Genomic DNA, 21,618 nt, shown 5'->3' on the forward strand with positions numbered 1-21,618 from the left:
TTGGGAGGGTGGAGGGACGGCGCAGGAGAGGAAGGCCCTCTATGAGGTGGATTGATTCAGTGACTGGGATAATTGGGATGGGAGTGTCAGAGACGGTGCGATTGGCACAGGACAGAGTGGAGTTTAGGGCTGTTGTACATAGGGCCGCTATGAGTCGCAGGCGACTCGATGGCACATAACAACAACAACAACAACAACAAGGTCATTGGTGTTAGAAAGAAAAAAAGAGTTGAGGGCAAGAGAGAGAAAGAAAGAAGCTGGGCTCAGGAAACTCCCTGCCTTTCCCCAGACCAGCCGCAGTAATGGTCACAGCAGCAGCTGCAGCTCTGCTGATCCTTGTTAGGACTGCACAACTATTTCACCTCCCTTTCCCAGGAAGAACTATCCGTGGCTCCCAACCTGCTCTCTTATCTGGTACCAAGTAGCTGTGAACATCCTAACTCTCCAATTTTCTTGTAAGACAATATAAAACTCCACGTAGGGGCTGGTTTCTGCTTTAGAGCCAGCCTAGCAGTTTCTCCTTGATAAAGTGTCTTTCTTGGCCTGAACGGGAATCTGTCATTCCTCTGCGACCTTTCAAAACGAACAGGTCTGAGAGGGATGCAAAGTGACCACATGGAGAAGGTCAAAATGGCTCGAAAGCAGTCAAGGGTGGTTTCTTTTCATAGAGAGCTTAGGGAGGACTAGGAAAGATGGTGTTTTGCTTGTCATTTGGGGCTGTTAATTAACTTGGGCATGGGCTTTTGTGATCAGGCCCAGAGTCTTATCAGGATCCCCTGTATGGTCTGGTTTTGGTCAGGTCACCTTAGATATTATCAGGTTTCTTCAAGGAGTGAGCAAGCTACATTCTGTTAGAAAGAAAAAAGAGCAAAGGAGAGACACAAAGAAAGAAACTGGTCTCAAGAAACAAACAGCAGGCCTTTATTGTGTGGTCTGAGAGGGACGCCAAGTGACCTGGCCGCACAGCACATGGGCAGGATTGAAATGGTCCCCGGGCAGTTTGGGGGTTTCCTTTTTATAGGGGTCCTGGGGAGCACTAAGTTGGTACTTCCCAGAATTTGGTGTGTTAATTAAGTTAGGTTTTAGCTATTTTTAACCAAGTTCAGACTCTTATCAGGATCTATCATCTAGTCTGGTCTTTGATATGACCAGCTTAGGTGTTATCAAGTTTCTCAGGAAGTGATCAAGCTTGGGGATGGTGGGGCAACTTCCACATACTTCTTTCATATTCTTCCTCTGATTGGAACATTGGAGTGGGGTAGAGAGGGTGTTAGATAGAAAAAGAGTGTTGAGGGTGAGAGAGAAAAAGAAACAAAGAAACAAACTGGTCCCAAGAAATGAACAGGCATTTTCTGCATTTGCATGGTCTGAGAGGGAAGCCAAGTGACCCGGCTGCACAGCACACGGAGAGTTAAAATGGCACCTGGTCAATTTGACAGGGGTTCCTTTTTATAGGGGTTCTGGAGAGGACTAAGAAAGATGGTATTTCTTGGAATTTGGGGTGTTAATTAAGTTAGGTTTGGGCTATTTTTATCAGATTCAGAGCCTTATCAGGATCCATTGTCTGGTCTGGTCTTTGATATGGCCAGCTTAGATGTTATCAGGTTTCTCAGAAGTGATCAGGCTTGGAATGGGGGGGAGGGGGAGAGCAACTGCTATATTCTTCCTCGAGAGGGGAGAGTCATCACCCTGTCAGTTGAGGTATCTGCCAGCCCCAGGTTGGTTTTCAACTTAAAATATTTTCCGCTTCTGTTTTTCAACTCACAAGTTGGAACTGACTGCAGGGCAGTGGGTTTGAATTTGTGGGTTATTTGTAAGAGCTCATAACCCAAACAGTATCCTGGAGGAAGTCACGGATCAAATCTGGTATAGCATTCAACTATGGGCAACAGGGTTTCGTTTTCTGGACTCTGTTTCCCAAGGTCATATACCCAGAGCCCAGCACACAGTAGGCCCTCAGGAGATGGCTGTGACATGCAAACCCTGACGAACTTCAAGGAAACCCAGAGAGAAGGATCCTGCCAGGATCCAAGGAAACCCAAAGAGAAGGTGGTGCGTCAGGCAAAGGGACAGGGTGGGGAAGGCCCCTGACGCATGCACAGTTGGGTGTATAAGAAGTGGTGAGTTTTTCTTTTGCTTTTCAAGGAGAGGAGCAAATGGGGGGGGGCGGGCGGGGGGGGGGTTGTGCGGGGAGAAGGGTGCAACAATGAATGAATGGAATTCCAAAATCTCTGTAGATGTTCATTGAAATGAAAAATAAACTAAATTTTAAAAAAAAAGAAGAAGTGGTGTCTGAAGAAAGCCCTACAAGGAGAGAAAGGAAGTGGCTATGAAGCGGGAAGAGAGAGCTGGAGCTGCACAATAGCAGGTAAATCTGGGGCATTTAGGTGGGTGACAGTGTCCACTGAGGTGCCTGAGGTGCCTGGACAAGCCTTTGCAATGTAGCAATGTAGTTAGAGTACAGGAAGGACAGAAACACTCAGCACAGGGAGGTGGCTAGAGGTCTGCCCCTCCTGAAGGCCTCCTCACCTCTCCCCACCTGGCCAGCCCATCCCAGCTACACCTTAGCTCCTGTGACTTTACATCTGGAAATGTAACCAAAGTGTCAAGTCAGTCACTGTTGTGGAAATGGAGCCCACTCTCACCTGGCACTCCAGCAAGTTTTCAGAGGCTGTGGATCGAACAGAAGGAGATTGCCCACTTCTCTGCCTGTGAACTGCTTGGTGGATTTGAACTGCCAGAATACTGCACGTCTACAAGGACTAAGCCAGTGACATAAAAATCATGTCACAAACCTACACCCCTGGAGACAAACTTGGGACCCTCGGTATGCTGCCTTGAGAGCAAGGGCCAGGGTGAGGGCCATTTGCCTTTGGGGAACTTGGGGTGCCCCTTAAATTCACCCAAGGGTGCCTTTGTGAAACTGATGACACAGTATGAAATTGTTGGGGGGGTCCATCGCTGATGGCATGAAAGCAATGGATCCACCACTTTGTATTGTACAAACTGTGTTTATTAGTATGTGACTACTCAGTAAATATTCAACAGGAATAATCCAGACAGCTGCCAGGCAATAAAAACGACAGGTAAATGGTGGCTTTTAAGACATCACGGTGATGAGACAGTAAGCAGTCCACAGCATTGGTCCCAGGAGCAAAACCAGCTGGTACGAAACTATAGGGTGCAGAATCAGTGAAGAAAAGTCTTTTTCACATAATAACTTATGTCATTTAAAATCAGCAAGCACCTACACTGTGCCTGATCCACCAGGGGTAAGGAACTGTGCAGAGGGGCGGGGCCTGAAGCCCCTCAGCAGCAGAGGGCCAGGCAAGAAACACTGGGATGAGCAAAGTGTTTACTTTGGAATCAAGCACCGTGGATGCATGTTTCTGTAATGAACAATTCTAGTTTTATTGGAAAATGGTCCAGAAGTGTAGACATGGCTCCACGGGGCCAGAGGCCCCAGAGAAGGAGGTGACACTAAGTTCTTGAATGCAAGGAGAGCAGGTGACACTGTTGGTGTGACAGCCATCCTTTCACTTCCTGCTGAGGTGATTCACATCAACACTGTTCTTTCCTAAAGGACTGGGTGTAGACCTTGGAGGCCTGACAGAAAAACAGCAAGCTGATTGAGGAAAAATCAGGCTACTTCTTCCCTTGTCCCTCACTCCCCTGTCCCTGGCCTCTCAGCAGATCTTACCACAGGAGAACTGCGGTCCAGAGGGGCTTCAATGGCCCTATCCCCTGCCCTTAGCAGGCATTATCATGAGAGAATCACACTCCAGAGGGGCTTCTAGGGCTGCTTTTCAGAAGTCGATCAGCAGGCCTTTCTGCCAATGTACTCTGGGTGAACTCAAACCTCCAATATTGGTTTGCCAGGGACTTCTCAGGCCTTTACAACAATTTTATATGGTCAGTCATTTATTTACCTCAAAAACTACCTTCAAAGTTCATTTTAAGTTGGTAGTCCTTGGCTCCCGGTGCTGGAAAGAAAGAGAGGTGGATATAAGGGGAGAGGGATTGTCCTTGTTGATGGGGAAATGGGGAGGTGGCAAGGAGGCGAGAGAGCTGGCTTGGGCACTGCTCCCCAGAGAACACAGAGGCCTGGGACCGAAGCCAGGTCTGGGACCAGCATTAGACATTGTTGACTGAATGTCCCCTACCCCTACTATCTATGGGGGACCCCACTGCTGAGACAGAACCTCCAAGCCATGTGACAATTTTGGGGCTGAGTGGGTTCCCTCAGTGGTGAGGTTATGGATGGTAGTTTCTAGAGTTGTGTTCATTATCAGATAATCCCAAGAGAACAGTTTACTTTCCCAGGAAAAAGAACACCTTTTCATATTCAACATAATGATCTAAAATGTCCTAACAGAAATGTCAAAGTGATTTTTTATCACTCAGTCTGAAAAGATGATCTGTTGACTTTCTGTTTCTCATCCGGATGGCAAAGACTGGAAACTGTTTGGGGGTTCAACATGCCAGGTTTACACGAGCACTTCCTGCTCTGGCATTGCTCCCTGGCGTCTGTCTCAGTGGTAGTAGATGCTGAAGGCATGAAGGATGTACAGCAGGGCGGTGATGAAGGTAAAAAACTGGAAGAAGATGGAGGAGTCGGGTGTTAGTGATGAGCTTGGTTCCTGCCCTGTCTCCTCACAGGAGACCACATATTCTGACTCTGCTGTCCCTTCTCTGCCCCATATCCCACCAGCCCGAAGGCAACAATTATTACCCAGTCTCATCTTCCTTGAATTCCAGAAACTTCTGACAGAGCCAGTTACACTGTCTTCCTGGAAACGTTATCCTTGGGTGGAACTGTCATATTTGAGTGGATGGATCTGAGCCACAACCCGAACAAGAAGATAGGCTGAGCCAGTAACATTGTCTCTCTTAGGAATTTGAACTAAGAAACCAGAAAATCATTTCCCTAGTTGGCCACAGGGCTGAGGGAGAAGGATGCTACATGGCTGAGGAATAACAAGCTAAGCCAGGCCCCTGTGTTGTTGTTGTTGTTGTTAGATGCCAGTGCTCGACTTTGACATAGTGACACCACAGATAACAGCTGGCATCTGACCCTTGCCCCATCCTGCCCACCCACATGATCTCTGATATGCAGCCCATGGTCATTGTCACTACCTCTAGTCTTTTTGTAAAGGGTTCCCTCTTTTTCTGACCCTCCACCTTGACCAGTGTGTCCCAAGGACTTGCCTCTCCTCACAACATGCCTGAAGTTGGTAAGATGGAGTTTCACAGTCCTTGCCTCTGAGGAGCAGAGATAATTTTCTAATTAAAATTGGGCAATGCCAGTCCATCTCAGCTCTCTAATGCCTAGGATGTGGATCTTTATGCTTTATTCCATTTTTTACAACTGCTTATCTTCCTAGATCTTCACTTTTTTTACATTTCATGTTTCATTAGTAGAGGAGGTCTGCACTTGTGCCAGAATATAAGCCACTTGGGTTGAAGAACACGCGAAGAAAGAGTGGACACAGCTGCAAACGGCTGCAAACCAAGCCTTTAGCACGTGGGAAGTGGGCAGAGGCTGAGAGACTGCTGAGGAAGTTGGCACAGAGAGAGAAACTTGGAGCAGGAGTCAACGAGGAAACGGTGACCCCATGTCACTGAGGAGGGAGAGTCCAGCTGTGCTCCCACTGGGAAAAGCACGTTGTTTGCACAAGGTTAGGCACAGCGTGGTGGATGAGAAAAGCCCCATTTCTAGACCTCTTGGAATCTACAGGCAGTGAGGGACTCATTCACAGACACAAAATTATGATATGATAAGCATTGCCAAGAAGCAGTAGACTGTCCAAGGCACCCTGAATGGGTATCTATTCCTGTCTGGGGAACCTATGTATAATGAAATCCGGTTGCAGTACCTCCAAGCATGGAGGCACCTGAACCAGGTGAGGAAAAATAGCCTATGTGGGCTGTGATGGTTTGGGAAAGACCTTACCAGGTTACATCTCATGCACCTGTCCCCTCAACCCCAGGACTCCTCTTTAGTGGAGGGACCCAGGACAGGAACACTGTGCTTCCATGGAGGAGAGCTAGCCTGGGATGTGAGATACTCCAACGGGGCCTTCAGTGCAAGCTGACGGATAAAAGAAGGTGGGAGAAAGGGCCTGGGAGAAGGCCCTCACATGGGAAGTATGTTTGGAGTTTAAGGAAATCAGAATAGGTGGACAAGGAGGGCCAGGAGGAAGAGTGGAAAAGCAGATGAACATACCACAAGGCCACGCTAGTGGATCCCCACTGTTTTCCCAATGCCTCGTTCTTACTCTGGGCGACAACACCTTATGTTTACCCCTTCCTCCTGGTGCCTGCCAGCATGATAGAGACCTGACATTTTCACAGATAACTGGCCTGGGGATGGGCACAAATTCAGTCAGAGTCCGTCCTTGGAAATGCTCAAGGTAAGATTGGAGGCAGCAGGGAGGTTCTGTGGTGAGAGGCCACAGATAGCATGGCAAGGAATGGGAGCCTGCAGAGGGGCAAGACTAGCTCTGGTCCACGTGTCCAGTGGCTGGGTCACTGTCCTTCCCGTGGTTTGCTTGTGTCCCCTGGCTTTGGGTTCTATTAGCCAACATACTGCTCTGCTGGCCTGAGAGAGACTGGATTTCTGTCACTGAAATAAAAAAAACAAGGGAACAGGACGAGGAATCTGGGCTTCAGGGCCTTACTCTGTAGGCAGTGGAGCTGCCAGAGACTTTCAAGAGGAGAGAGACACACATGCTCCAATGTGTGCTTTTGGAAGTAGAAAATGAGTTTGAAGATGACAAATGTGGAGAAGGGAGCAAGATTGAGGTGGAAAAACACAGAAGGCAAGAGAAAACCCTGAACTTGGACCTGGCACACGGGTGGACACATGTGAACATGTAGACACACATATGCACACCTCCCCATGGGCTTGGCACACGGGTGGACACATGTGAACACGTAGGTGTGCACACACATACCTGCCGTGGGCCTGGCACACGGGTGGACACAAGTGAACACGCAGGCAAACACGCACACACCTTAATCCCATCCTCTGTAGCTCCTTTAGCTTGCAAGGTCAGGGTCATTTGCTCCAAGGGAGGCAAGGCCACGTATCATTATACTTTCCAGCAACGTGGCCTTAAACGCCCTGGCCAGCAGCAACAGAGCCACTCACCGAAGCCGCCGTGTTTAGATAGTAGTTCGGGGGTCCACCAGCCTCAGAAAGGATTGTGGCATGAGCTTGCAGGACAGCCGCGCTCATGTACAGGATGCCAGTGGTCCCGTGGTACAGGCTGTCCTTTAAACACAGAACAGAGGCCACGACCACCATCACTGGGGTGGCTGACGAAATGAGTGTCCTTCTTTCAGACCACCCCACCAAGACAAGCTCTATCCCAATCTTTCCTTTTATTAGCTTCAATATTGCTACTGGAAATAGCTATGTAGTGGACACTAGGGGAATGGCAGAGATAATAACAGCAGTTCCAGTCAGCATTTATTGAGTGGGCATTTGATGCTGTGCTCTATGTTAGGCTGTTTCTCATGTATTTCAGTTAAACTTGTCAGCTCAGAAATAGGCACTATTTATCACTAGGCCCGTTTTCAGAAAATTGCAGGTCAAGGTTAAGGCTGATGGGTAAGTAACTGAACACAGGCCACATGAACACCAAGGTTATGTTCATATCTATTGCTGTTCTGCAGACTTATTCTGTGTTTCCCATTTATAGAGATTTTGCACTCCTGTTCAAATCTACCAGTGGCTCCAAGGGAAAAGGATGGGTTATCTCTATCTGTACAACTTACAGTCTTAGAAGCACAATGAAGGGTCAGCTATGAGTCAGTTCCAACCCAATGGCAAAGAGTTGTCTCTTAATGTTCACAGCTGACCCCACTGTTTACAGATGAGGACATCAACACTTAGCCAACACACATTAGACTTGTTAGTCAGCATATGATTCCATATTTCAAATGTGGAACCTCTCTGTTAAACTCTAAGCTCTGTTAAATTTTTAATTCACTGACAATATAGTGCAATATGGTTATAAAGTCTAGACGGAATGTTACAATTGATGAGCCTGAAACTCGCAACCCCCCAAAAAATATGTCATTTAGAAATCATCATCAGTGGAGCAGGGAGTTGAGGAGCTAATGCTGTTTCCATCCTGAGAGAGGGCCCTTTAGTCACCATGGTGATGTGATATGAAGTCACTTGGAGTGTGTTCTCGCCTGCAATGTCCAGTACTTATCCCAGCTTTTGGTGCTCACTGCTAGCCAGGCAAAAGTGCAGCAACTAGAGGGACACATAAATCCACCAAGAGGGTGAGAACAGACACATGCAGGAGCTAGTCCTTCCACAAGACAACTGGCCTGTTTTCTTGAACTACTAGCAAGGAAGGCCATTCTAGTGTAGTACATAAAATATCCAGAGTGGACTTGGGGGGAGAGAGTGAATAACAGTTAAAGAATCATGTGAAAGAGAGATTAAGCCTTTCTTGGAGATCAAGTATGTGGCATGAGATGACATGATATGTGAGGTTTTAAAAAAATTCTTCATGTCTTTTTTTAAGAAAAATATATTAGAGAGAGAGAGAAAAAAAAATTCTTCAAGGAGAGAAAAGGGACTAGATGATATAGTGTGGTAAAATCTTGATAATACTAGAATTTGAATTATAGTTACTTGCAAGTCAATAATAATCTGTCTCTGCTTTTGTGTGTGCTTTACATTGGTCAGTGTAAAAATTGTTTACATGGATGTGGAGATGATGCAACAATGTGAAAAAAGTCAATCATGTAATATTAAATACAGGAACCTACATCCAGGATTGTTTGTCCAATGTGATTTTAACTCTGTAGCTCTCTAAGGTGGCATGGGCTGTTAACCAAAAGGTAGGGGGTTTAGCTCCATCAGCCACTCCTCAGGAGAAAGATAGGCAATCTCCTTTTGTAAAGATATACAACCTTGGAGACATGGTGAGGTGAAGGGTTGTCAAAAGTTGGAATCAACTCAGTAGCAGTGGATTTTTGCCTCTCTGTCTATCATACTTAAAACATGGAACTTGGAAGAATGACCCCAGTGGTGGTGGTAGGGCCTTGAGAGTGAGCTGATTTCTCTTCTAGAGCTCTGGTGGCCTAGTGGCAAGGAGTTGTACTGTTAACCCTAAGGCAAGCAGTTCGAATACAACAGTAACTCTGTGGGAGAATATCCTTCTGTACTTCTGGAAACATGATGTGGGGTCAGCTATGAGTTGGTTTCGATTCCATGACAATGCCTGACTTTTTGAGAGTTTTCTTCAGTGCTGCTCCTGTTATTTCACCAGAAATGAAGTAGAGAGGACACGTTTAAATGTTTACTTACAGGGCAGTGTGGGTTCATACAGGAAAGCAATGCAAAGGGTTACAGTGGAAGCTGTGCTCTGGCAGAGGAATGCTTCAGTGGGGTTTACTGTTAAACACCTTATGGAGGTCTGGTGGCTTTGTGCTGAGCAGCTGCACTGCCAACCCAAAGGCATTTGATTAGAATCCACCAGCTGCTCTGCAGGAGAAGGATGGACAGTCTCCTCCTGTGCGATTACTGCTTCTGAAAACCTGCTGGAGGGTCAGCTATGGGTCAGTTCTGACTCGATGGTACACACCACCACCACTACTGAACACATTAAAATAAGGATTCCCCAAGGGAAGCTCTGGTGGCCTAGTGGCAAGCAGCTGCACTGCAGTCCCAAAGGCTTGTGGTTTGAATCCACCAGATGCTCCACTGGAGAAGGAGAGGCAATCTCATTCTGTTCTAGGTGGATGTGAATCAATGGTACAAGAAAAAAGAGAGAGGAGGAGGGGGAAGAAGGAGAAGCCCCTTGGCCCTGGAATGGTCTCTGTTCTCTGACCACCTCCCTGGCCTCCTTCTCTCGCCCCACCTGGAAGAGTCCACTGTCCTCACAGCCCCAGGGCATCAGTCAAGGAGGAGCCCCTCTAGTTCTTACCAGGACTTTCCAGGAGCTAAACTTTTTGTAAAATTCCAACAAGTAAGACAGCAGGAACATCAGGGAGATAAGGAATGACGTGAGTGAGACATACATCACCCATCCTTGGAGCAAGGGCTGTGCCACCTGGGTGGCGGCGACCAGGATCCACACCCAGAACCCGAATACCTGCAAGACAAGGCACAAGGAGGATGCCTCAGTACTGGTGGGCAGTGCACTCCCCGTTTCTCTCCTCCCGCTGGGGGCTGGGAGGTGGAGTGGGTGAGCAATGCTCCTTACTTCTTTTCTCTAGCTGAGGGGAGAGGTGAGTAGTGGACAGTTCAGGTGAACTTTAGTGGGAGCCTGGGCGGAGATGGGGAAAGAAGACTGTCCCTTGGAATCACAGACCAAAATGAGCCCTCTGGGTGGTGCAAATGGCCTGTAAAAGGCTGGGGATTCAAGTCCACCAGAGACCACACAGAATAAAGGCCTGATGACTGACCCCATGAAGACTGCAAGTACAGTTGGCCACCTTTTGGAGCACAGTTCTGCGTGGTAATTCAGGATCACCATGGATCAGAAGTGACTTGATCATTAACTTGATGTTGTTAGGAATTCAAGGTTGCAGTGCAGAGGCTGTTAGTAGATTATGGAGGCCAGCTTTGACCCACCACATTTGTTCTTGGCCTAAACATTACTGTCATGTACAGTTAAACATACACATAAACAAAACATTTCTGAAGAAACTGCTAACATTTGAAAGAGACTATTTCACATGAGAACAGCCTAATTCTCAGACATTTCTTGAGAAAACTAGTTTTGGCCAAAGCGGGCCTGTTTCTTAGGCTACAGTAATTGGAAATGAGTTGTCCTTGACCTTTTCAAAAGGATTTTGAGTCCTCTGGACCACAGACCCCTCGGCCTTCATAGCCCCATGCCAGAGCAGGGCTCATTCACTGTTGCTCACTTGCACCTGAAGTTCTATTTGCTCCTTCTCAACTCCCTTCATCTATTGGCAGTGCCCACCTGGCCCTCTGGGCATTTAATGTGGAGCCTCCAGATCCAAAAATCTCACCCCAACTGGAAGCATCAGCTGCTCAATATTGTTGTAGTTTAATTGTCCACCAGCTCTGTCCACCTTCTAGAGTCTGCTTGCTGAACAAACCCTACTTTTCCTTGCTCTCTTTCCTGCTGTCTTTGTCTGCTTTTGGGTTTGCACCCCTGCTGAGGAGTCTAGAGGAGGAATGGAATGCCCAGCAGTCAGCACGTCCAGTGTGAGGCCTATAGGAAAAGGACTGTCACTTTGACCATGTGGTTTTGCTGTTTTTCTCAGTCTTTCTGAGCACTTCTTTCATCAAGCTTCTTTGGGAAATTGACACATCCTTCCTCAGGTCTCCCTCTCCTCACACCTGCTAAACTTGTGTTTTTTATAAGCACCACGTGGGTGAATGAGTTCAGCTGCCCACCTAGCCCACCTCTGTGGCTTCCAGACCACACATCCTGCAGGTCTCTGTGTGGATGCCATTCAGCATTTGCACAGCTCTGAGGGTGAGTGCCAGATGGAATGTATACCTAAAGCATTTGATTTGCCTCACCCTAGTCCTGCCCCTGCCCCTCAAGTTCAAAAGGTAAAAATACAGCCCAGGAATGTGTATGTCTTATTGGCCCAAACAATGTCAGTGTATAGTTACCACTACTGTCAACTTCCTTCAGAACCATTTTACTCAGAACCTGCTTAGCAAGGACTCAGCTTGGGGAGGTGGGGGTGGGGGAAGAGAGAGAGAGAGTGTTATGGCATAGGGAGTGAGAGTACTAGGGCCACTACCAATAGTAACAATCTTCTATTTCTTATGACACTCAATGGATACACTGGAGTTTATCCACCATAAAGTAATAAAATAACCTGAAGAAGAAACTGCCAGACTTTGATATTGCTAACGTTTAGGGTGAAGGGGACGGGTTCTGGGTTTGTGGTTTGGAAGCACCATACTATCAGATGTTAAAATTCCTATAAATCTGCAATTATCAAAAAAGTTGCCGGTGCATGTGACTACTCCTGAGCAGTTATTTTCAGGAACAGACCATGTCTCAGAGTTTGCCCATCTCACAACACGGAGTGATCCTCTTCCCTGGGCGTCAGCTTGCCACTCAAAATCCCACTGTGCCTGTGATCCTAATTGTGTTAGATCTTTAGATAAGTCAGGGGATAACTGACATCTTTCCTATGCCATTTTTCTAGTCCCTCTAAAGAATAAAGTCTTTGGCTTCTTTTGTTAATCTTTTGTCATTTTGAGCACACCTATCCTCATATACACATTTTGCTGGATTTTACACCTACACGTCTTATTTGGGGCAAGGTAATATAAATAGCTTTTTACAAATTTTATTTTCTCAAAAATAAATTAAAAACTTTAAAAATTACCTTGATGATGTAAAAATAATTATTTCCTAATTATTTATGTCTAGGCAGTAGAAATGTGATTTATGTATGTGTGTGATCTTATGACTTGCTAAACTTACTTGGTTCAATGAGTTGTGGTTTGTGGGGTTTTTTTTTTATTCCTTGATATTTTCCATAGATTTTATTGTTGTGCGCGTTTGCTTTGTTATGTACCATTGAGTTTGAACAGACTTGTAACTGACCCCTCCAGCAAGTGTTTTAGAGATAGTGACCCACATGAGGGGAGATTGCCCATCCTCCCATCCTCCAGTGGCACAGCTGCAGCGGAATCTCAGGTAGATTTGCACCACGCCTCTCTGGGTTGGTAGCACAATTCCTTATCACTTAACTCCAAAGTGATCCTACATCTCATTAGATTTTCATTTCCATTTCCTTATTACTAATGAGATGCTTTTCACAGACTCCCTGGCCAGATCTATTTTTCTGTGACATTTTTGTTGTGTTTTTTTTTTCTTTTCTTTTTTTGTTGCAGGTTCTTATAGGTGTCCTGGAAATATCTTCTGTCAAGATGTAGCAGGGAGCTCTGGTGGCCTTGCAGTAAGAAGCTGCACTGCAATTCCCAAGGCGTGCGATTCAAATCCAAAAGCTGCTCTGTGGGAGAAGGATGGGCAATCTACCCCCAAGCAACTGTCCCTGAAAGCCCTCTAGAGGGTCAGCTATGGATAGGTTCTGACTCGAAGGTACACAACAACAACAACAGCATATGCCTCCCACATTTTCGGATATATTTTGATAAAGTGAGTTTTTAATTTTAATGTAGTTGTGTATCAGCTTTACTGTTCCTTTCTGTTGACATTAACAAATCTTCTCTACCCTGCTCTTCTTTCAGAAGGCATGAAAATATTTTTGCATGTCAGAATTTCTTCCGGGAACATTTTCTTTCTTCTGAAACAAAAACCCTTCTATATTTCTCTGCTGAAGGTTAGTTGGTGGGAGTCAGGTTGACCTGGGGGGTGGAGAGTTGAGGGATTAACTCCCTACAATTGGGCTCCTGCCTGTCGATCCCAGGAACCTCGGTGCAGAGGCGTCAGGGAGGTGCCAGGGCTGGCTGATGGGTGCCTGCCAAACATCTCTCACTAAGCCATGGGAAATGCACAGAAACGCTGGCACAAGGTAAGCACCCCATTAGTGCTCAGTGTTATGACAGTGGTATCCAGTATTTCATGCTGAACTTACATATTTGTAGAATGTTAGATTCACCTTAGACCTCTATAGAGAAGTCCTGCACTGTGCCATTCACCCAGTACAGGTCCTGGGACATAACAGGTAAGGAAGAATGTATATGAATTTTGTAAGCAAATCAATATAAAAGGAAATTTTTTTAAAACCCACAATATACATGCATGAGACACAATGTATATGAATAAGAAAAATATTAATAAAAAATAATCTTTAGTAATGCCACTAGCATTTCATAGTGACTAGATGTTTTCCAATTAAAAACCGCAAACTCATTACTGTCAAGCAGGAGCGGACTCCTAGCTGACCCACTACTGGGTTTTCAGGGGCTGTGAGCTCTGGTGGTCCAGTGGTCAGGAGCTGCAGAGGGAGGAGGATGAGTGATCTCCTGTGCTATTTACTGCCTCTAAGAACGTGCTGGAGGATCAGCTAGGGGTCGGTTCTGACCCAGTGGCAAACAACACCACCATCACAACCCACACATGGGAGAGATTTCTCAACTTTCTACCTCAGAGCAGCTGGTGAATTAGAGCATCTTGCCTTGGCTTGGCAGTACAACTCCCTCCAGATTAGGCCACTGTAGCTGTAGGTGATTTTCAGTTATGCATGGGGCTCCTGTGGAGTTCTCCCCTCAGAGGCTGCCCTGCTTAGACATGCTGTTGTTGTTGTTGTTGTGTGTGTTGCGGAGTCAGAACTGAATCACAGCTGTCCCTCCAGGCGGTTTTCATATGCAGTGTAAACTGTGTAGGAGTTGATTGCCCTTCATACACATTTCTGTGTTCTTTTGTTTGGTTGGGATTTTTTTAACTAATATTTTTCTCGTTCTTGAGTTTATTCCTGACATCACACTTCTACTGATATTGTTAACTGCCATTGAGCTGCTTGTGACTCACAGGAATGCTGTGTGTGCACAGACAGACCACACTCTGCAGGATGCCTTTCAGAAGCCGACCCTGGGCTTTGGTCGGAGGCACAGCTACATGGGTTTGATCGGCTGGCCTTTTGGCTAGTGCAGTCAAGTCCTGTCAAATCTGAAATGACTCATAGCTGACCCTCTGGCAGGTTTTAATTGTAAATTGCACAACAGGAGATTGCCCGTCTTTCTCCCTTGGAGCAGCTGGTGGATTTGTACTACCTGCCTTTGGGTTAGCAGCACAACTCCTTTCCCATTACGTCACCAGTGCTGCCTTCAGCTAGTAAACATTTAATAGTTTTTTCACCCAACGTACCTTAAACCATTTTATACTCAAGCCTGAGGTCACATATGCAGTCCCCCATGAGGCCTAAGCATGGCTTAGGCCAACTGGGGCCTCACTCTGAACCAGCTATCAGATCCAGGACAAGAGCAGGCAGAGGCACCTTGGGTGAGCTGGGAAAAAGGGTATGCTGGGCTGAGCTAAAGCTCTTATTGGTGACTTGCTCCCCCTGACCAGTCCTACTGCACCCATCAGCAGCCTTTTCCCTCTCAGTCCCTGTTAGGGGACCCTTGTCCCCACTTTTACCCTCAGGATAAGCCAAGGTCTTCTGAGGGCTTGCACAAGAATCTTCTGAAATGATGCTACTGTTGCATGTTGTTGTTGTTATGTGCCGTTGAGTCGCTTGCGACTCACAACCCTATGTACAACAGCCCTAAACCCTGCTATATCCTGTGCCAGTCACACTGCCTCTGACATACCCATCCCGATTACCCCAGTCACTGAATCAATCCACCTCATAGAGGGTCTTCCCCTCTTGCACCGTCCCTCTACCCTCCCAAGCATGATGTCCTTCTCTAAGGACCTGTCCCTCCTTACATGTCCAAAGTATGTCAGACAAAGCCTCAGAATCCTTGCCTCCAAGGAGCAGCCTGGTTTAACCCTCTCCAGGATGAATCTGTTTTCTTGGCAGTCCATGGTACATTCAATACTCTTCTCCAGCACCACAGCTCAAAGGCATCAATTCTTCTTCTATCTTCCCTAGTCATTGTCCAACTCTCTGACATATAACAAGTGATTGCAAAGACCATGGCCTGTATCAGACACACCTTAGTCTCCAGAGTGACACCATTGCTCTTTAGTACTTTGGAGAGGTCCCTAACAGCAGACTTTCCCATCACAATACATTTTTTTTTATTTCCTGGCTACTGGTGCTAAGAGTGTTGACTGTGGAGCCAAGCAGACTAAAGTTGTTAATAATCTCAATCTCTTCACCATCCATCCTGATGCTGCCAATTGGTCCAGTGGTGAATATCTTTGTCTTCTTGACATTGAGCCTCAATCCATACAGAAGGCTGCAATCCTTGACCCTCTGCAGTAAATGCATGAGGTCCTCCTCAGTTTCAGCAAGCAGGGTTGTGTCATCGGCATAACACAGATTGTTAATAGATCTTCCACCAATCCTGATGCCACACTTCTTCTCATAGAGCCCAGCCTCTCGGATAATCTGCTCTGCATACAGGTTGAAAAGGTATGGAGATAGGACACATCCCTGTTTTACACCTTTCCCAATTTTGAACCATGCAGTGTTTCCCTGGTTTGTTCTGATGACTGCTTCTTGGTCCAAATATAGGTTTCGCATTAGCACGATCAAGTGTTCTGGGATTCCCATTCTTCTCAGAGTCAGCCATAATTCATGTTAAAAAGAGGAGTGTGATTTATTATTGCCACACCCTTCTAAACAGCAGAAGGACCAGAGCCAAGAGCCCTGGACATGAGTATAAGCAGTTCAGGTTGGATTATTTACAGGTATGAGAGTGTCAAGGATTTTTTAAAAATAAAACCCATATTTTGCATTTCAAAATTTCCTGGCAGCCTTAGTTGCCCTCCAAATCTACACTTCATTTGGTACCTTTCAAGAGTGGGGAATATAATAAATCAGCTCATTGGAACTAGTCTTCAAAGTAGAGGATTATTTTTATCTTAAGAAGACATTTAGATAAAGTGTATTTCAACCTCAACATTGACATAAATCTATTTTAAGAAACATATACAGGGAGAACTGGGTTGGGTTTTTTTTTTTGTTTCATTTTGTTTGTTTGTTTGTTTGTTTGTTTTTAAAAGCTGGTATTAACAGCCTGATTGGAGGGCCAGGAGCCTGGCTTTGGGGAACAATGGCTGGCCCAGGCTTGGGGCAGGGGCATGAGCCTTAGACCTCAGCACACCAGAGGAGAGGAGACCTTCCAAGGCTCCTTGTCACCGGGAAAAGCCCCCGGAGGCTATTGTGGGCCACAAATGGAACAATTCAAGCTTTAACTAAGGTTAATAGCTACAATGCATTGATTGTTGTTGTTGTTACATATCATCGAGTCAGAACCGACTCATAAGTGACCCTCCAGAGAGTTTTCAGAGGCAGGGAGAGTTCACCCATCTTTCTCCAGCAGAGCAGTTGGTGGGTTCAAATTACATGCCTTTGGGTTTGCAGTACACTTCCTTACCACTAAGCCACCAGAGATCCATGCACATCAACTACGTTGAAATATATAGGTTCACAATCATACTTAAGAAAAACTCAATTCAAATCTTCTTTCTTCATTCTTGGAGGATATTTATGACCTTGAAAGAAGCTTAATAAGAAAAAGAATCAAATGAAAAATACAATTGTTGCTGTTGTTATGTGCTGTTGAGTCGTCTGCGACTCATAGTGACCCTATCTATGTTCAACAGCTGTGAACACTTACCCTATCCTGAGTCAATTTCACCATCACCATCTCTGACAGGCTTAATCCCATCTCTCCAGTCACTGAGTCAATCTATCTCATCTGGAGTCTTCCTCTCCCAAGCTGTCCATCCTTGCAAGAATGATGTTCCTCTCCAAGAACTAGTCCCTCCTGGTCACGTGCTCAAAATATGTGAGACAGAGCTTCAAAATTCTTGCTTCCGGGAAGCAGCTTGGTTTCACCCTCTCCAGGACAGACCTGTTTGATCTCCTGGCAGTCCATGGTATGTTCAACACTCTTCTCCAGCACCACAACTCAGTGGCATTGATCCTTCTTCTATCATCCTAATCATTGTCCGGATCTCTGACACATAGCAAGTAATTGCAAAGAACATGGCCTGAATCAGGTGCACCTTAGTCTCCAGACTGACATCACTACTTTTCAGTACTCTAGAGAGGTCCCTGACAGCAGACTTTCCCAACGCAATTTGTCTTTAGATTTTCTGACTGCTGGTGCCAAGAATGTTGATTGTGGAGCCAAGCCAGCTAAAGTTGTTAACAATCTCAATCTCTTCTTCATCCATAATGAAGCTGCCAATTGGCCCGGTGGTGAGAATCTTTGTTTTCTTGATGCTGAGCTTCAATATAGCATGGGGTAAGAAACCTGTAGCAAGCATATGTTCTAACCTCAGAACTGCACTTTTAATCCTGGTTGCATTCTAGAATCACATGGGTTCCTGAGACTGGTCCTGGGTGCTATCCCAGACATTCTCAAAAAACTGGTGTCTTAGACTTAACCCAGATGATTCTAACGTGCCCTGAGCCTTGTCTCTTCTTTTCCCTTCTTAACTACTCCTATCGACACACCATATAGGGCTATTCTTCCTAATTTATGTGCTGTGCTGCCATCCACAAAATCATCAGTTCAAACTCAACAGGAGCTGAGCAGTGTCTTTTCTTAAAGATTTACAGCTGCAGAAACCTGCAGAGGGTTGCTATCAACTTGACAATGTCAATGAGCTTGTGCTGGCCTGGTAGCTCCATGGAAAGGGCTCTGGCTAAACCCACAGCAGCCAACCCAAATGTGTGTAGTTGGAATAGTTGGAATCTTCAGCTGCTCTGAGGTAAGAAGAGGCAGTCAGTGTCTCTAAAGGCAACAGCCTTGGAAGCTCTTGGGAACTTTGGAAAGGTTCTGTTCACTATAGATTGAAAATTACTTGATGGTAATGAATTTGTTTTGTTATTTTCCAAGCATCAACATCTCTGTTGGGAAAATAGAGGAGACGGGGGTTTCACTGGCCTCTCTCTTGTGTGGTTCTTGTGAGAATTTGGTGAGTCATTGGCGTAGGTCAGTACTGAGCAATGGTTGGGTGTTGGCCATGGTCTGTCAGAGTGGCACAGAGGTCAGGGGTGGTGGTGGTGGCAATGTTTCATGAGTAGGACTCAGGGGAGGGCCTGTCCAAAACTGGCCTTCCTCAGGAGGGAACAGCCCCTCTGGATGATATGGGAAGTGATCAGCAGTGGGTGAAATAATGTTTTGAAGGAACAGAAATGTCTGAAGATTAGATGAATGCTTTGGTCATCAGAAAAATGTTCCTGTGTACACTGACAAAATATTTGAATATAGATTTAGGCCAATGGAAGGAGCTCTTATGGCACAGTGAGTTGCATGTTGTGCAGCTAGCCAGAAGGTCAGTGGTTCGGATCCACCCACAACACTGTGTAGGAAGCTGGGCAGTCTCCTCCTGTGAAGATTTACAGCCACAGAGAGTTCCTAGGGGTCAGAGTGGACTCGCTGGCGGTGACTGAGGTGGTAGATGGCCCACAGGCAGAGCCCAGGCTGAAGTCCATTGCCCTCTCAGATGAAAATAACCATGCCATGCACTGCAGTTTATTTTGGCAGACTTTCCAAAACATCAAATGCATGTCCTCTTTGACCTAGTAATTTAACTTTTGGGAATCTGTCTACAAAATAATGCATACAAACACAGTGAAACATGTGCAGGGCTGCTCATAGAAGCCTGGCTTATTGGAGAAAAAACTGGAGACAACCTAAATTTCATCCACAGGGGACAGTGAGATCAATCATGACTGTGCCATGGACCGCTCAGCTGCCTGCAGAAAGGAGGAGAAAGCCCTTCAGAAAACAAAATGGAATAAGTCCTGATGTTAAAAAGGCACAGACCACCATGCCCAGAGTGGAAGAGTTTACACCAGAATGTACTTATGCACATTTGTTTAAATGTGTAGAATATTTCTGGAATGAGGCACAATGGACCAGTCAGCATGGGGAGCCCTTGGGAGGAGAACTGATCAACTTAGGCCAGGGTAGTTGTGTGTGGGTGAGGGATGACTCCATCACCTTTTCATGTAGCCAGTTCCTTGGTTGGTGTCTACAGTTAGCAAGGTTGCTAACCTAAAAGTTGTCAGTTCAAGTCCACCTGGTGGTGTTCCAAAGAAGGCCTGGCAATTCACTTGGTGCAAAACAACTATCATCATAATTCTACACTGGCACACACAGCGTCAACTGAGTCGGGGCTGATCTTGTGGCACTTGGTTTGAATGTAACACCACGTTCATGTTTAAACCACTCCAAAATAAACAATTGTTACATTTAGAAAGAAGCCAAATGCAGCCCTGGACATTGACGACTTCCTGAGGCTTCCTGAGTGCCTGCGGTGTGGGATGGTTGGGCGGCTGGGAGAGGGTTCGGGGTGGCAGGCAGGGGCACACTGGACCGAGGAGGTGGTTCTGATGGCAGACTAGAGGAGAAGGCTCGCAGAGGACCTGAAGAGCCAGGCTGGGGTCAGGTGCAGCCCCAAGGGGGAGCTCCGCCCTGGCGCTGCTTCTGTGGGCTAGTCCGCATAGCTGTCTTTCAATCCTAGCTTATTCACGGAAGCCACATTCCTCTTCCTATCACTTCTCTGAATTTCCATGACGCTGTGTCCTCCCTGGGAACAGGAGACCACAGGGTGGACCAGGACACCTCAGGAACCTCCAGCTGTGAGGAGAAAGTCCACCTACAGACTGTAGAGGCATCTGTGCCCACAGAAGCTGGGTGCCTGGGGCTTACTGGGGCTGCACAAGGGACATCCTCAGGCCAGGGGTTCACCTATGTTACCTCCAAAATGGCAACATTTCCAGATGAAGAAAATTGTCTCCTGTATTCAGGTATTCTGGTTGCTGATGTATGTGCCATCATCAGATCTGAACTTGGTTCTATTACACTGTGTCATCCTCAAGTTCTTTATGCTTGGGTTATTGTTACAGTCAGTGTCAATCCATCTTGTTGAGGGTCTTCCTTTCTTTCTCCAACCTCCCACCTTTCCCACCATGATGTCTTTTTTCCAAGGACTGTTCCATCCTGACAACATGCCCAAAGTACGTGAGATGAAGTCTCACCATCCTGCCTTCACGGAGAACCCAGGTTGCACTTCCTCCAAGACACACTTGTTCTTTTGCTATGATTGTTCTGTTCTCTTCTCCAACACCACAGTTTAAAAGCATTGATTCTTCTGTCATCCTTGTTTGTGGTCCAACTTCCAGATGCATAGGAAGCAACTGAAAAGACCATGGTTTGGATCGGAGGCAGCCCAGTCTTTAAACGGACACTGTTGCTCTCTAGCACTTTGGAAGGGCGTCTTGGACAGCAGATTTTCCCTATGTAGACATGTCTTTTGATTTCTTGATTGCTACTACCATGAGTGTTGATTATGGATCTGAGTAAAATGAAATCTTTGATAATTCCAATCTTCTCTCCATCTGTGATAATGTTGCCTCTGGTCCATTGGTGAGGATTTTTGTTTTCTTCATGTTGAGATGGTGGCTTAGTGGAGAGAAACTGTACTGCTAATTCAAAGGGGTGCAGATCGAATCTGCAATCTCCTTCCATGTGATTTACTATCTCTAAAAATCTGCTGAAGAGTCAGCTAAGGGTTGATTCTGACTCAGTAGTGATAAGTGATGAGTAAGGGAGTGAGACAGAACAAGTCAGTCTCATTTCTTGCTCTGGCCTGGTCAGGATATGATGCCCAGAACTATAAACGGGTCAGGGAGAGAGGTGAATTTCTGTTGAAGAACCAGCCCAGAGGTAGAGCCACTGAGCTCCAGCCTTCCCATGAGGTGAGAGAGTCCATATCCCTTATGTTAAAGGTGGTGTGACCCAGTGACCAGCACTGATGAGGATCTTGGTAATGCGAGTCCACTCTTGAGACCTACTCTCACTTTTACAATGGCTTCTTCTGAATCCTACACTAAACTCTCTGTGCTAACCTTGCTGGCCACCCTTCAGTCCCTCAGTACAAAGAGTTCCAAACTGTGGGCTGAGACCTGTTACTGAGTTTTGAAATCTGTTTAGTTGGTCACCAGTCACCGTTTAAAAATGGAATAAACTACGGGGGGAACGCACCCCGC

The 21,618-nt window shown here is 46.2% G+C and overlaps 1 protein-coding gene across 1 annotated transcript in view; it reads right to left on the bottom strand.

Moving 5' to 3' along the window:
- Positions 1-4,532: 4,532 nt before the first annotated feature.
- MALL (mal, T-cell differentiation protein-like) overlaps positions 4,533-21,618 on the bottom strand; it is a 39,795-nt gene continuing 22,709 nt past the window's right edge. The window contains exons 2-4 of the mRNA XM_006898930.1: positions 9,954-10,121; positions 7,154-7,276; positions 4,533-4,595 (exon numbers count right to left, since the gene is read on the bottom strand). Of these exons, the coding sequence (XP_006898992.1) occupies positions 4,533-4,595; positions 7,154-7,276; positions 9,954-10,121 (354 nt within the window). The remainder of the gene's footprint in view (positions 4,596-7,153; positions 7,277-9,953; positions 10,122-21,618) is intronic.

Source organism: Elephantulus edwardii, unplaced genomic scaffold, assembly GCF_000299155.1.
Source record: "Elephantulus edwardii isolate Elephantulus edwardi_28Jun2011 unplaced genomic scaffold, EleEdw1.0 scaffold00241, whole genome shotgun sequence".
NCBI classification, from domain to species: Eukaryota; Metazoa; Chordata; class Mammalia; order Macroscelidea; family Macroscelididae; genus Elephantulus; species Elephantulus edwardii.